The 17,657-nt window shown below is 41.6% G+C and overlaps 1 protein-coding gene across 1 annotated transcript; it reads right to left on the bottom strand.

Annotated features, from left to right (window-relative positions):
- Positions 1 to 13,846: 13,846 nt before the first annotated feature.
- On the bottom strand, positions 13,847 to 17,412 carry LOC130355874 (protein spinster homolog 1-like). Its single transcript, XM_056556675.1, has 2 exons — positions 17,313 to 17,412; positions 13,847 to 15,397 (listed from the first exon to the last, which is right to left on the bottom strand). The coding sequence occupies exon 2, from the start codon at positions 15,370 to 15,372 to the stop codon at positions 13,858 to 13,860; it is 1,515 nt and encodes a 504-aa protein (XP_056412650.1). The 5' UTR covers positions 15,373 to 15,397; positions 17,313 to 17,412; the 3' UTR covers positions 13,847 to 13,857.
- Positions 17,413 to 17,657: the final 245 nt, after the last annotated feature.

The raw sequence follows: 17,657 nt of genomic DNA, 5'->3' as shown, positions 1-17,657 counted from the left end.
TCCGGGGGAACGTAGGAAGGTAAGTGAAAGTCTGTTTTTTCTTTTTTTGCAGCCCGGGCAGGATGGAATAGAAAAAGTCCGTACATCTCCTTTAAGGTATGGGTCGAATTTAAAATCTCGAGAGTGGATAAGATTGCACTGATTAAAATAATTATTCTTCCCAAGTTACTCTACATATTTGGCACATGCCCCATTTGGTGCGAGGAAAGCCTTTTTAGAAAAATTACAGCATTTAATTCACTAATTTGGGGGAGAAAAAGAACCAGAATGAAGATAGAAAATCTATGCCTTCCACGTGGAAAGGGAGGTCTGGGATTCCTAGATGTTATTAAATAAATTTGTGCTGCTAAAAGATATCTACTAAAAGAATGGGGAAAATTTCGTTTTGGCACTTATTTGTTGAAAAATAGTAGGGGCAGATATGAAAACGTACTAGGTTCTGGAATCGGGCAATTAAGCGGGGGAAAAATGGAAAGGAAATGTAATTGTTGAAAGTCTTGTAAGATCATGGAAATTATTTAAGAGTGAGATGAAACTTAAGGGAACTTTAGATAATGTGTTAATTTGGAATAATGAACACTTTATAAAAGAGGAGAAATGGAAGAAATGAAGGCACTGAGTCAAACAGATTAGGGAAATAAAAGATGTTTGGATAGAAGAAACATTTATCACTTGGGAAGAGATTGAAAAAAATAAAAAGGGAATGTAGGGGCAGGTATATGGTTTAAGTATATAAGGATGCAAAGTATTTTTTATAACACATTAGAAAAGGGGATGGTGATTTGTCATGCACCGGAGTTTATTGAAAAAATGACAAGAGGTATAGGTAATAAAAAGGTATTATCTTACATATATAAAGTAATTAAACAATCCCCAGGGCAGAGCCTGGTACATAGGAGTAAGAGAACAAGGCAAAATGACAAACAATGGGAACAAATATATATATAGGAATGGACAAGATACCCTTAAATAATAATTATAAAATTCAGTATTATCTACTGACTATATTATACGCCGTTGTTCCTTTATAAAATTGGCAAAAGACAGGATAGTAGATGTTCAAGTGCGGACAAGATGAGGAAGGTTTTTTTCATATGTTATGGGAATGTAAAAGATAAAATGGTTTTGGATTGAGGTTTACTCCGAAATTGGGGTAAAATGGAAAATGAAAATAAACCCTCATCCAGTGGAAGGGATATTAGGAGATAATGTATGGATGAAATTAACTGGAAGTAGGAGAAATATAGTGCATAAATTATTATTCTGTGCGAGACTTCTAATTATTCAAAAAAGGATTTCCTCAAATCCTCCCAATATACAGGAATGGCTAGAGATAGTTAAAAAAAAAGTATAGAGATAGATAACTTTGACATTTTTGATGATATAATGTATAATGTATCAGTAATAATATTATTATTATTTTTTTAGGGGGGGTCTTATATAGGCTTAATATGTAAAAGGAAAGTAAATAATATGTAAAATGTAATTTTGTATGGGATAACTCAAATGAACAAATATAAAAAAAAGAAAAAAAATCCAGAATATCCCTTTAGGGTAGGGTCACATGTGCCTGTTTTGCTGCTGCATATTTTCCTATCCATTGAAGTCAATAGGGGAGAGTTATCAAAAATTGGAGCAAGCTGCCCATAGCAACCAATCAGATTGCTTCTTTTATTTTTCAGAGGCCTTTTTTTAAAATGAAAGAAACAATCTGATTGGTTGCTGTGGGAAACTTCACCACTCTTCCTCTACACAGGTTTTGATAAATCTCCCCCAATGGGTTGCAAAGTCGATTGCAGAAAGTACACAGAAAAATCTGCAATGTGTGAACCTACCCTGTTCATATTAGATGCACAGAATTTAAAGCTGTCAATTTGATGCTATGTTTAGTCAATTGGTTTACCTTGAAATCTTCAGCCTGAAATCCTGTGCATCAAATATGCGCAGGATACTGTATGTGTGAATACACCCTTGGGCAGGGTCAATTATGCTGTATTTTGCTGCGTATTTTCTGCAGCTGATTTTGCTACCCATTAACTTCAATGGGTAGGAAAATATGCATCAAAATACATTACGTGTTACCCTACCCCTAAGGGTGTATTCACATGTACAGTATCCTGTACATATTTGATGCTGCAGATTTCAATGTAAATAAAATGAAAGAAAAAGTCCTTAAGAGCTAAAAAAGAACTTTACCACAATGTATGGTCTTAGTATTGTAAATGAATATACTAAATGCTGTACAGAATAAAATATAATACTTCAATTTCATGCATAATAAAAAAAAAATGATGATTTTAGAAAACATCACTCAGACTTGACCACAGGGCACTTGTGGCAAGCTGGGGGAATGTACATAATGAAAATGATGGTTTGAGAACAAAAAATAGGAATAAAGAGGAGAATTCATTAAAGGGGTATTCCAGGAAAAAAAATCTTTTTTTATATATCAACTGGCTCCAGAAACTTAAACAGATTTGTAAATTACTTCTATTAAAAAATCTTAATCCTTTCAGTACTTATGAGCTTCTGAAGTTAAGGTTGTTCTTTTCTGTCTAAGTTCTCTCTGATGACACCTGTCTCGGGGAAACACCCAGTTTAGAAGATATTTGCTATGGGGATTTGCTTCTGGGTTTTTCCTGAGACAGGTGTCATCAGAGAGCACTTAGACAGAAAAAAACAACCTTAACTTCAGAAGCTCATAAGTACTGAAAGGATTAAGATTTTTTAATAGAAGTAATTTACAAATATGTTTAACTTTCCGGAGCCAGTAGATATATTTTTTTAAAAAAAGTTTTTTTTCCTGCATAACTCCTTCAAGCTGTTAAGAATGTTTTTTTCTACTCCAAAATTGTCTCACAAAAAGTCACTTCCCCTGCGACTTTTGTGCGACTTTTGCTATAGATCATATTTGAAAGTGAACTACTGTTTGCAGGGCTTTAGACCAGTATTATGCAGTGGGCACTGATTCATTATCTGCGACTTTTCTCTGAAATTCTCAAAAAACAGTAGCAGCACCGTGATTTACGCACAAAATGTCACTTCAGCCCTGGAAAGCAGTCTACACGGGTAGCATGGGCATAGGAGCCGGTAAATTCAGCAAGTAGCGTGTGACATTTGATGAATTTGGCACGGGAAGTTCAAAAACAGGGCGACTAAAATAGGATAAAAAGGAATGAAGAATTGATGAATGCCCCTCAAAATCGCATATACGGATTTTCAATTGTTGCAGGATCTATTAAAGCACAGTACATATGAATTATTCCAGATTAACTCCTGTGGAGGAAAGAATGCTGCATAATATACAGTTTTGTATAGTATAACTTGTATTTCAGTTATGGCTTCTCCATAACTTAGACATATACCGTATATTTTGTCATATAAGACGCATCTAATTTTATAGGATAAAAATCTAGAAAATAAAAATTCTGAACCAAATACAATGTAAAGTATAGGACAGTGATCTTCAACCTGCGGACCTTCTGATGTTGCAAAACTACAACTCCCAGCATGCCCGGACAGCCGTTGGCTGTCCTGGTATGCTGGGAGTTGTAGTTTTGCAACATATGGAGGTCCACAGGTTGAAGACCACTGATATGGGAGGTAGTACTCACGTGTCCCCGCCGCACCGGACCTGTCACCGCTCGTCACCGATGCCCTGGATGTCGCCCTCCATTGCTGTCACGCGTCCCCAGGGTGTCCCCTTCCCTCTGGAACGTCTCTGCTGCCAGGTATCCTCGCTCTCCGCCGCCGCCGCCATGACGTCGCTACGCAAGCCGCTACGCACGCCATTCCTATTGGATGACGGTAAGGTCCCTCCCGGTGTCCTGTAAGCTGTTCGGGATGCCGCGATTAGTGTTATTTTCGCTTCAGACGTGGCGGTCAGCTTTGATCGCCGTGTCTGTAGGGTTAATACAGGGCATCACTGCGATCGGTGATGTCCTGTATTAGCCGCGGGTCCCGGCCTTTGATGGCCGCAGGGACCGCCACGATAGGTGTGTATTCGACAGTTTTGGGGAAGAAAAATTGCATCTTATATGGCGAAAAATACGGTAGTTTCAAACCATAAAAACTGTGACACATAGGCCCTTATTTACAGTATTTACAGTAAATCCACCGTATTTACTAAGGTTTCCCTCCATTTTCCACTTTCCCTACATTTTGCTTTTTTTTTTACACATGCTCTGATCTGTCGGGTTTTCCTCAGCTCAAATCCACCACATTTTATGTGGAAACCTTTGTAAATATGTTGGGTTTTTGTGAAAATGCCGGAAACATGCCGCTTTTCGGCGACCATGCCCCCTTTTCTGTGGCCACGCCCCCTTTCGGGTTTTCTAAGCAAAATGGAGAGTTAGCACTCTGGTGCAGACAGAATTTCTGGCGCAATGCGACAGAATCTGGCGCACAACCCAACAAAACATGTCGGGTTTGCAATAGTAAATGAGGGCCATAGTGTCAAAAACCTTAGCATCTTGCCTGACGGGATCTCAGTGGTACACATTTCATGTACCACCAGTGCTGCACAGCGCTACCGCCAGGGGCGAACATATCGCCTGTGCAGCCGGTTCAGATGCACAGGGGCCCAGCGTGAGAGGGGGCCCGGTGCCCTCTCCAGGTCCGGCCCCAGAGTTGAGCATTAGGCCACATACCACCGCATACTCCCAGACCACAGCAAGTTTGACAGCACCCGGATGGACGCTGCGTTCAACCACCCCTGCAGCCAGTGGCGTCTCTGGGGGGAGCGGGGGGGGGGGGGTTAGGGGGGCCACGGAGAGCCCCCCTACATCATGATTGCCCCCCCCCCCCTTGGGCCCCCCTAGCAGCAGTAGGTCACTAGCAGCTCTCATGGCCACCAGTAAGGGGCCCGAGCCCCCGCTGCACCCCCTCACCCCGGAGCCATCTACTCCGGCCTTTTTTTAAATGAATCTTCAGCCAGCAGCCCTGTCACCACGCAGGGGCCACGCTATGCAGACTGGGAAGAGCAGACAGGAAGCTCCTCCCCCTCTCTCACTCCCCTGTATACTGGACCTTGTGGAGCAGGCCCGCTGTGTGTATACAGGCCCGGACACCACCAGTGGGGAAGACTTACCTGCCCAGTGCCCACTGCTGATGCTGCCCTTTTAAAGTAAGTAACTTGCTTGGGGGAGAGGGGGAAAGTTGTAGGAGACAGTGGGAGGTAGTTCAGTGTTTTCCAACCAGGGGGGCTCCAGCTGTTGCAAAACTACAACTCCCAGCATTCCTTTGGCTTTATGAGCATACTGGGAGTTGTAGTTTTACAACAGCTGGAGGCCCCCAGGTTGGGAAACACTGATCTATATCAATCATCTATCTATTATCTATCTATCTATCTATCCAAAAAAAAAAAAAAAGCAAGAGACCAACAGCACACAGAAAAATTAGTGCAAAAAAGGTGGAGATTTATTGCATTATCCCAGTGTACAAGCTCCTTGAGAACGGCGAAGAAAGGTCGCTGAAACGTCGCTTCTTTTGTACACTGGGATAATGCAATAAATCTCCACCTTTCTTGCAGTAATTTTTCTGTGTGCTGCTGGTCTCTTGATTTTTTCTAGTACAAGTGAACCTCTCACCAAGGTCCACACCCAGCGTGCACCATTGCATTGGTTTTCTTCATTTTGTTGTGCTGCTCTTCTGGAGTTTTTTTTTTATTTATCTATCCATCTATCTCCTATCTATCTCCTATCTATCTATCTCATATCTATCTATCTATATCATATCTATCTATCCATCTATCTATATCCATCTATTTATGTATCTATCTATCTTTCTATTTATCTATCTATCTCATATCTATCTCAGATAGATGAGAGATAGATGAAAGATAGATAGATATGAGAGATAGATAGATAGATATATAGATAGATATGAGATAGATAGAAAGATAGATTAATAGATGATAGATAGATAGATGATAGATATGATATAGATGATAGATAGATATGATATAGATAGATAGATAGGAGATAGATGGATAGATAGATGATTGATAGATAGAGCAGTGTTTATCAACCAGGGGGCCTCCAGCTGTTGCAAAACTACAACTCCCAGTATGCTCATAATGCCAAAGACATGCTGGGAGTTGTCGTTTTGGAATAGCTAGAGGCCCCCTGGTTGGGATACACTAATCTATCTATCTATCTATCTATCTCATATCTATTTATGTATCTATCTATCTATCTATCTACAAAACTAAAGATCCAGCGGCACTCCCAGATAAGGTGCAAAAACAAAGTGTTTTATTCCCCCATGTATGTGTGACGTTTCGATAGCATCCCGCCATCTTCCTCATACGTACAGTTGTACATTCTGCTCTGTGACATCACTGTGCTTCATAATAAACTGTGACATCACTGTGCTTCATCATAAACTGTGACATCACTGTGCTTCATAATAAACTGTGACATCACTGTGCTCCATAATAAACTGTGACATCACTGTGCTTCATCATAAACTGTGACATCACTGTGATTCATAATAAACTGTGACATCACTGTGCTTCATCATAAACTGTGACATCACAGTGCTTCATAATAAACTGTGACATCACTGTGCTTCATAATAAACTGACATCACTGTGCTTCATAATAAACTGTGACATCACTGTGCTTCATAATAAACTGTGACATCACTGTGCTTCATAATTAACTGTGACATCACTGTGCTTCATAATAAACTGTGACATCACTGTGCTTCATAATAAACTGTGACATCACTGTGCTTCATCATAAACTGTGACATCACTGTGCTTCATCATAAACTGTGACATCACTGTGCTTCATCATAAACTGTGACATCACTGTGCTTCATCATAAACTGTGACATCACTGTGCTTCATCATAAACTGTGACATCACTGTGCTTCATCATAAACTGTGACATCACTGTGCTTCATCATAAACTGTGACATCACTGTGCTTCATAATAAACCGTGACATCACTGTGCTTCATCATAAACTGTGACATCACTGTGCTTCATCATAAACCGTGACATCACTGTGCTTCATCATAAACTGTGACATCACTGTGCTTCATAATAAACTGTGACATCACTGTGCTTCATCATAAACTGTGACATCACTGTGCTTCATCATAAACTGTGACATCACTGTGCTTCATAATAAACTGTGACATCACAGTGCTTCATAATAAACTGTGACATCACTGTGCTTCATAATAAACTGTGACATCACTGTGCTTCATAATAAACTGTGACATCACTGTGCTTCATAATAAACTGGGACATCACTGTGCTTCATAATAAACTGGGACATCACTGTGCTTCATCCTGTAATTTGATGTCACTGTGTATAACAACCCTGTAGTGACATCACAGTTTATTATTCTTGAATGCTGACTTCACTGTGTATATTTTCCCGGTACAATGACATCAATGTATAGTTACCATCTACTGTGACAACACTGTGTTTATTAACCCTGTAGTGGCAAAACTGTTTATTGTCCCTGTACAGAGACATTACTGTTTATATTAACTCTGAACTGTGATGTCACTGTGCATATTTACCCTGTATTGTCACTCGCAGTGCAAGGTAAATATGTACAGTGGCATTAGGGTATACAGGCATAATATATATACAGTGATGTCACAGTGCAGTGTAAGTATCAACAGTGATGTTGCAGTATAGAGATAACACATAGTGTTATAACAGATAGTACAGGGATGATACACACAGTGATGTCACAGTACAGGGATAATACACACAGTGATGTCACAGTACAGGGATACTATACACAGTGATGTCACAGTACAGGGATAATATACACAGTGATGTCACAGTACAGGGATAATATACACAGTGATGTCACAGTACAGGGATAATACACAGTGATGTCACAGTACAGGCATAATACACAGTGATGTCACAGTACAGGGATAATACACAGTGATGTCACAGTACAGGGATAATATACACAGTGATTTCACAGTACAGGGATAATACACAGTGATGTCACAGTACAGGGATAATACACACAGTGATGTCACAGTACAGAGATAATACACACAGTGATGTCAGAGTACAGGGATAATACACAGTGATGTCACAGTACAGAGATAATACACAAAGCGATGTCACAGTACAGGGATAATACACAGTGATGTCACAGTACAGAGATAATACACACAGTGATGTCACAGTACAGGGAGGGATAATATACAGTGATTTCATAGTACAGGGATAATACACAGTGACGTCACAGTACAGGGATAATACACAGTACCGTCACAGTACAGGGATAATACACAGTGATGTCACAGAACAGAGATAATACACACAGTGATGTCACAGTACAGGAATAATACACAGTGATGTCACAGTACAGGAATAATACACAGTGATGTCACAGTACAGGAATAATACACAGTGATGTCACAGTACAGGGATAATATACAGAGTGATGTCACAGTACAGGGATAATACACAGTGATGTCACAGTACAGGGATAATATACAGAGTGATGTCACAGTACAGGGATAATATACACAGTGATGTCACAGTACAGGGATAATACACAGTGATGTCACAGTACAGGGATAATACACAGTGATGTCACAGTACAGGGATAATACACACAGTGATGTCACAGTACAGGGATAATACACACAGTGATGTCACAGTACAGGGATAATATACACAGTGATGTCACAGTACAGGGATAATATACACAGTGATGTCACAGTACAGGGATAATACACAGTGATGTCACAGTACAGGCATAATACACAGTGATGTCACAGTACAGGGATAATACACAGTGATGTCACAGTACAGGGATAATATACACAGTGATGTCACAGTACAGGGATAATACACAGTGATGTCACAGTACAGGGATAATACACAGTGATGTCACAGTACAGGGATAATACACACAGTGATGTCACAGTACAGAGATAATACACACAGTGATGTCACAGTACAGGGATAATACACAGTGATGTCACAGTACAGAGATAATACACACAGCGATGTCACAGTACAGGGATAATACACAGTGATTTCACAGTACAGAGATAATACACACAGTGATGTCACAGTACAGGGAGGGATAATATACACAGTGATGTCATAGTACAGGGATAATACACAGTGACGTCACAGTACAGGGATAATATACAGTGACGTCACAGTACAGGGATAATACACAGTGATGTCACAGTACAGAGATAATACACACAGTGATGTCACAGTACAGGAATAATACACAGTGATGTCACAGTACAGGAATAATACACAGTGATGTCACAGTACAGGAATAATACACAGTGATGTCACAGTACAGGGATAATATACAGAGTGATGTCACAGTACAGGGATAATACACAGTGATGTCACAGTACAGAGATAATACACAGTGATGTCACAGTACAGGGATAATATACACAGTGATGTCACAGTACAGGGATAATACACAGTGATGTCACAGTACAGAGATAATACACACAGTGATGTCACAGTACAGGGATAATACACACAGTGATGTCACAGTACAGGGATAATATACACAGTGATGTCACAGTACAGGGATAATATACACAGTGATGTCACAGTACAGGGATAATACACAGTGATGTCACAGTACAGGCATAATACACAGTGATGTCACAGTACAGGGATAATACACAGTGATGTCACAGTACAGGGATAATATACACAGTGATGTCACAGTACAGGGATAATACACAGTGATGTCACAGTACAGGGATAATACACAGTGATGTCACAGTACAGGGATAATACACACAGTGATGTCACAGTACAGAGATAATACACACAGTGATGTCACAGTACAGGGATAATACACAGTGATGTCACAGTACAGAGATAATACACACAGCGATGTCACAGTACAGGGATAATACACAGTGATGTCACAGTACAGAGATAATACACACAGTGATGTCACAGTACAGGGAGGGATAATATACACAGTGATGTCATAGTACAGGGATAATACACAGTGACGTCACAGTACAGGGATAATACACAGTGACGTCACAGTACAGGGATAATACACAGTGATGTCACAGTACAGAGATAATACACACAGTGATGTCACAGTACAGGAATAATACACAGTGATGTCACAGTACAGGAATAATACACAGTGATGTCAACATACAGGAATAATACACAGTGATGTCACAGTACAGGAATAATACACAGTGATGTCACAGTACAGGGATAATATACAGAGTGATGTCACAGTACAGGGATAATACACAGTGATGTCACAGTACAAAGATAATACACAGTGATGTCACAGTACAGGGATAATATACACAGTGATGTCACAGTACAGGGATAATACACAGTGATGTCAATGTACAGGGATAATACACAGTGATGTCACAGTACAGGGATAATACACACAGTGATGTCACAGTACAGGGATAATACACAGAGTGATGTCACAGTACAGGGATAATATACACAGTGATGTCACAGTACAGGGATAATATACACAGTGATGTCACAGTACAGGGATAATACACAGTGATGTCACAGTACAGGCATAATACACAGTGATGTCACAGTACAGGGATAATACACAGTGATGTCACAGTACAGGGATAATATACACAGTGATGTCACAGTACAGGGATAATACACAGTGATGTCACAGTACAGGGATGATACACACAGTGATGTCACAGTACAGAGATAATACACACAGTGATGTCAGAGTACAGAGATAATACACACAGTGATGTCACAGTACAGGGATAATACACAGTGATGTCACAGTACAGAGATAATACACACAGCGATGTCACAGTACAGGGATAATACACAGTGATGTCACAGTACAGAGATAATATACACAGTGATGTCACAGTACAGGGAGGGATAATATACACAGTGATGTCATAGTACAGGGATAATACACAGTGACGTCACAGTACAGGGATAATACACAGTGACGTCACAGTACAGGGATAATACACAGTGATGTCACAGTACAGAGATAATACACACAGTGATGTCACAGTACAGGAATAATACACAGTGATGTCATAGTACAGGAATAATACACAGTGATGTCACATTACAGGGATAATATACACAGGGATGTCACAGTACAGGGATAATACACAGGGATGTCACAGTACAGGGATAATACACAGTGATGTCACAGTACAGGGATAATACACACAGTGATGTCACAGTACAGGGATAATACACACAGTGATGTCACAGTACAGGGATAATATACACAGTGATGTCACAGTACAGGGATAATATACACAGTGATGTCACAGTACAGAGATAATACACAGTGATGTCACAGTACAGGGATAATATACACAGTGATGTCACAGTACAGGGATAATACACAGGGATGTCACAGTACAGGGATAATATACACAGTGATGTCACAGTACAGGGATAATACACAGTGATGTCACAGTACAGGGATAATACACACAGTGATGTCACAGTACAGGGATAATACACAGTGATGTCACAGTACAGAGATAATACACACAGCGATGTCACAGTACAGGGATAATACACAGTGATGTCACAGTACAGAGATAATACACACAGTGATGTCACAGTACAGGGAGGGATAATATACACAGTGATGTCATAGTACATGGATAATACACAGTGACATCACAGTACAGGGATAATACACAGTGACGTCACAGTACAGGGATAATACACAGTGATGTCACAGTACAGAGATAATACACACAGTGATGTCACAGTACAGGAATAATACACAGTGATGTCACAGTACAGGAATAATACACCGTGATGTCACAGTACAGGAATAATACACAGTGATGTCACAGTACAGGAATAATACACAGTGATGTCACAGTACAGGAATAATACACAGTGATGTCACAGTACAGGGATAATATACAGAGTGATGTCACAGTACAGGGATAATATACAAAGTGATGTCACAGTACAGGGATAATACACAGTGATGTCACAGTACAGAGATAATACACAGTGATGTCACAGTACAGGGATAATACACAGTGATGTCACAGTATAGGGATAATACACACAGTGATGTCACAGTACAGGGATAATATACAGAGTGATGTCACAGTACAGGGATAATATACAGAGTGATGTCACAGTGCAGGGATAATACACAGTGATGTCACATTACAGGGATAATACACACAGTGATGTCACAGTACAGGGGCAATACACAGTGATGTCACAGTACAGAGATAATACACAGTGATGTCACAGTACAGGGATAATACACAGTGATGTCACAGTACAGGAATAATACACACAGTGATGTCACAGTACAGGGATAATACACAGAGTGATGGCACAGTACAGAGATAATACACAGTGATGTCACAGTACAGGGATAATACACAGTGATGTCACAGTATAACCATCTCACAGCCGGACCACCATGTAATTTCAGCAGAAATTAAAGCAGGGCCTCATGTTCAAGTTTCGCCTAAGGCCTCACAAAGTCTAGAGCCGCCTCTAGTCGGCCCTACCATGGGACCCGGTGGGACCATAAGTCCCAGGTGGCACTTTTCAGGGGCGGCATTTTGCTGCCCCCTTTTTTTTTTGTGCCTAGTAGGTTCATGGTAGGGTTGGCGCCGCCGCTGCTCACTGTTCTAAAGCAGCTGCGGGGTATAATAGCGCAGCGGGCACTTTAGACAGTGAGTCTGCCTCCGGACGAACGGGGTCTGACGAGGGACGTCGCACAAGTGACGTACTTCTGCAGACCCGCTCAGGAGGACGTCAGTGACGTCACTCGTCAGGCTGCTGCTGGAGAGGAGAAGCGCTGTGCACGGCAGGTAAGTGTGTCTCTGTGTGTGTCTGTGTCTGTCTGTGTGTTTGGGGGGGCTATGGCTACCTAATGTGAGGAATCTATGCTACCTAATGTGGGGAAACTATGTTACCTAATGTGGGGAATCTGTGCTACCTAATGTGGGGAAACTATGCTACCTAATTTGGGGAAAGTATGCTACCTAATGTGGGGTAGCTATGCTACCTAATGTGGGGAAACTATGTCACCTAATGTGGGGAATATGTGCTACCTAATGTGGGGAAACTATGCTACCTAATGTGGGGAAACTATGTTACCTAATGTGGGGAATCTGTGCTACCTAATGTGGGCAAACTATGCTACCTAATATGGGGAAACTATGTTACCTAATGTGGGGAAACTATGTTACCTGATGTGGGGAATCTGTGCTACCTAATGTGGGGAAACTATGCTACCCAATGTGGGGAAACTATGTTACCTAATGTGGGGAAACTATGCTACCTAATGTGGGGAAACTATGTTACCTAATGTGGGGAATCTGTGCTACCTAATGTGGGGAAACTATGCTACCTAATGTAGGGAAACTATGCTACCTAATTTGGGGAAACTATGCTACCTAATGTGGGGAAACTATGCTACCTAATGTAGGGAATCTATGCTACCAAATGTGGGGAAACTATGCTACCTAATGTGAGGAAACTATGCTACCTAATGTGGGGAATCTATGCTACCTAATGTTGGGAATCTATACTACCTAATGTGGGGGGCTTGAATGAGCTGCGGCATATGGGAGGCCTTAATAAATAATTAGAAACTTATACAGCAAGTGACATATGGGGGTCCACCTGAGTAAGTGACACATGCACCCCCCTGCTGAACAATTGATGTTTTGGGGGGGGGGGGGCACATTCTTTGCACAAGGGCGGGCCCTCTGCTGTTTGTGTCCGCCCCTGGGTAGAGAATAAGGGGTAAAGTGGAACATAGAACAAATGCAGTTATTTTTTTCTTAATTTTTTTTAATGAAGTAAACGAGATAAAGTTAAGCAATGACTTTTCCTCAGTCTGAAGCGCGGTCCTCAACGGCAGGAAGCAGTGAGGAGGAGGAGGATGACGGAGGTTCTGATTCCATCTCTGCTTCTTTTTCGTCCCTCTCTATATATAGGGCCGTGGCCATGAAGAAGGCCCCTCCGATGACTGCCATTATGGTGCAGGTCATGAGGGCATACTCCAGGCTGCGGTATTTCAGAAGAGGGGATTCGGCATATCCTCGTTCGTAGGTGTCAGATATCAAGCCGATGAGGTACGGGCTGCCGGCGTCACCTAGGAGGTGATAGATTGTCATCTGCACGGCCAGGGCTGAAGATCTCCTCCACGGAGTTACTACTTTTAGTATAATGTCAGATATGAGGGTGAAATTTACTGACAGAAGCGTCTCTCCGATGAAGATGAAGATGTTGGTGGCAACGAGGCTGATGTTGCCAAAAGTCAATGCCAACAGAAGAAAAGGGGCGGAGAGCATCATCGCGCATCCACACACAAGTGGGTCCGCCCGTGGGTTGGATTTGCGATATCTTTTACTTATCTCCGTCCCTGCTACAACTCCCAGAATGCCGGAAACGACTGTAACCACACCAAATATTAGGATGTCGTGATAGTCACATGGTTCAGCACGGCAAGGGTCCTTCTCTTGTAGGAGTGTTCGTGCGTGGGTCAGGTATGACGGACCCCATACACCTATGGCTCCCACTATGAAGGATACAGCCGTCGATCCCATGGTGGTTAACATGAAGCTTTGATTTTTAAATAGTTTTTTCAGATCTGTCGCCCATTTGGCAAACTTCTGGGATTTGTTGTTCTTCTTCCCGTTTGTAGTCGTTCTTGGAAGCTCCTTTGTGACCAAAATCAACAAAGCCACAGCTATGAGGCCCAAGCCAGGGGTGACCCGAAATGCCCAGTGCCAATCACCCCTTGCTGCATCAGTCACTTTGGGCCCGATGATGTATCCTAGTCCGCAACCCACAGGTATGACGGAGTAAAACACGTTCAGCATGCGGGTCCGCTGGTCACTTGTAAAAAGGTCTGCAATGATGGAGGGGGCGATGGTGCAGAAAGTCGCCTCTCCGGCTCCAACCAGTCCACTCGTCAGCAGGAAGAGCAGGAAATACCCGTCAGGGATGAATGACAGGGTAAGTGTCATGCTCAGCCAAACGATGACTCCTGCGCAAACAGTATATTTCTTATTACAGTGGTCACCCAAATATCCGGCAATTGGTGCGACCAGCACGTAGCTTCCAATGAACAATGTATTCAATAAGCCGGACAGACTAGCATTGGTGTCATATGCTTTCTGTATATAAGGCAGCACCCCCGCCACACTGGAGCGATTTGCATAGATGAGCAAATTAACAAAGGCGAGGATCACTACGGTGATGATGGAACGTGCGGTGGACATCACGCTTAGAGATGGCAGGTTCTGCCTCTCAGGGATATCGCCCTTTTCTACATCCATATCACTATGGTCCTCCATTGCTTCTTCCTCCTCCTTCAGCAATGGGTCTTGTGGAGAGGCCATGGTCACAGGTCAGAGCCTGAAAACACTAGAGAGAGAGAGAGATAAGTGAACACATTAGACAACATGTCATCATTCCTGTCATTATACAATAGATCCTTCATACAGAGCAGAAATGTCCAGCACAGAACCACAAGATAACACTAAGACCATGGCAGCCTCAGAAGAAGACGCTTCTCTATAAGTGTTTTATATGGAGACGTCTTCCCTGAGGTTACCAATGTCTGATAACCCTGAACCTGTCCGGTCCTAGTAATATCTGATAACCCTGAACCTGTCCGGTCCTAGTAATATCTGATAATCCTAAACCTGTCCGGTCCTAGTAATATCTGATAACCCTGAACCTGTCCGGTCCTAGTAATATCTGATAACCCTGAACCTGTCCGGTCCTAGTAATAACTGATAACCCTAAACCTGTCCGGTCCTAGTAATATCTGATAACCCTGAACCTGTCCGGTCCTAGTAATATCTGATAACCCTGAACCTGTCCGGTCCTAGTAATATCTGATAACCCTGAACCTGTCCGGTCCTAGTAATATCTGATAACCCTGAACCTGTCCGGTCCTAGTAATAACTGATAACCCTAAACCTGTCCGGTCCTAGTAATATCTGATAACCCTGAGCCTGTCCAGTCCTAGTAATATCTGATAACCCTGAACTTGTCCGGTCCTAGTAATATATGATAACCCTGAACCTGTCCGGTCCTAGTAATATCTGATAACCCTGAACCTGTCCGGTCCTAGTAATAACTGATAACCCTAAACCTGTCCGGTCCTAGTAATATCTGATAACCCTGAACCTGTCCGGTCCTAGTAATATCTGATAACCCTGAACCTGTCCGGTCCTAGTAATATCTGATAACCCTGAACCTGTCCGGTCCTAGTAATATCTGATAACCCTGAACCTGTCCGGTCCTAGTAATAACTGATAACCCTAAACCTGTCCGGTCCTAGTAATATCTGATAACCCTGAGCCTGTCCAGTCTTAGTAATATCTGATAACCCTGAACTTGTCCGGTCCTAGTAATATATGATAACCCTGAACCTGTCCGGTCCTAGTAATATCTGATAACCCTGAACCTGTCCGGTCCTAGTAATATCTGATAACCCTAAACCTGTCCGGTCCTAGTAATATCTGATAACCCTGAACCTGTCCGGTCCTAGTAATATCTGATAACCCTGAACCTGTCCGGTCCTAGTAATATCTGATAACCCTGAACCTGTCCGGTCCTAGTAATATCTGATAACCCTGAACCTGTCCGGTCCTAGTAATATCTGATAAACCTGAACCTCTCCGGTCATAGTAATATCTGATAACCATGAATCTGTCCTAGTAATGGTGGATTATAAGGGCTTGGCTGTATGGTCACTGGGCCATGTGAACTTCATACTGTAGATACAATTGGGTTATCCTGCTATATACATTTACTAATAATGAACCTACCCCATCTCATTGGGATCTATCCGTCCCCTATATAACTTTCTGCCACTAGTTGATTTGAAAATTTTCCCTTTCGGAGTACCCCGAGTATTTCTATTGTTAGTACACACAGAATTCTATTATATACTATTATATTTCTGCCCTAATCTTTCTGTTATTCTTTTACTACACCACCAAATCTTTCTCATAGACTTATATCTTTTAGAACTTCATGAATTAGGACTCTTTTTCTTGGGGGCTTTTTTGGGCATAATTGCATTTTAGCAGTTTTGCAAGAAAAAGCTCTGATCATGATACTATCTGTGCGTTTTATTATGTTTAATGCCTAAGCCAAGTATTGTCACAATGCTATGAGAAATATAACTTTTGTTATTTCTTTTGGAAATTAATTTCTTGTTTTTTTTTTTTTTTGCTACAAAAAAAAAAAAGCAACAGCAATAAAAAAAAAAAACTGTCAAACAAAAAGCCCTGTGTATGTATGAATAGAAGAGGCTGAGACTTACCTTGTGGTTCTCTCTTCAGACAAGGAACGGTCAAAATCTTGAATTCTCTATCGCAAATAGAAACTCTCTAACAAACACTTTGCACCACAGGTTGTGAATGCAAAACACACTGAAGAGACTGCAGCCGGCGCGCACCTCCTTGTACAGCTTACGGTGACATCATCCCAAGCATGTGTGACATCACAGGGTTCTAAACCATCTTCAGGTATGTGTATATCTGTATAGTAAATGTGAGTAGCCATATTAGTCCAGTGATGCAGATTGTAATACCTTTTTTATTGGACTAACAGAATTTTGTAGAGACAAACTTTTGGGATTCCTCCCTGATAATTTATAAAGTCCTTT

Source organism: Hyla sarda, chromosome 2 (assembly GCF_029499605.1).
Source record: "Hyla sarda isolate aHylSar1 chromosome 2, aHylSar1.hap1, whole genome shotgun sequence".
NCBI lineage: Eukaryota > Metazoa > Chordata > Amphibia > Anura > Hylidae > Hyla > Hyla sarda.
This window is presented reverse-complemented; position numbering and strand designations above follow the sequence as displayed.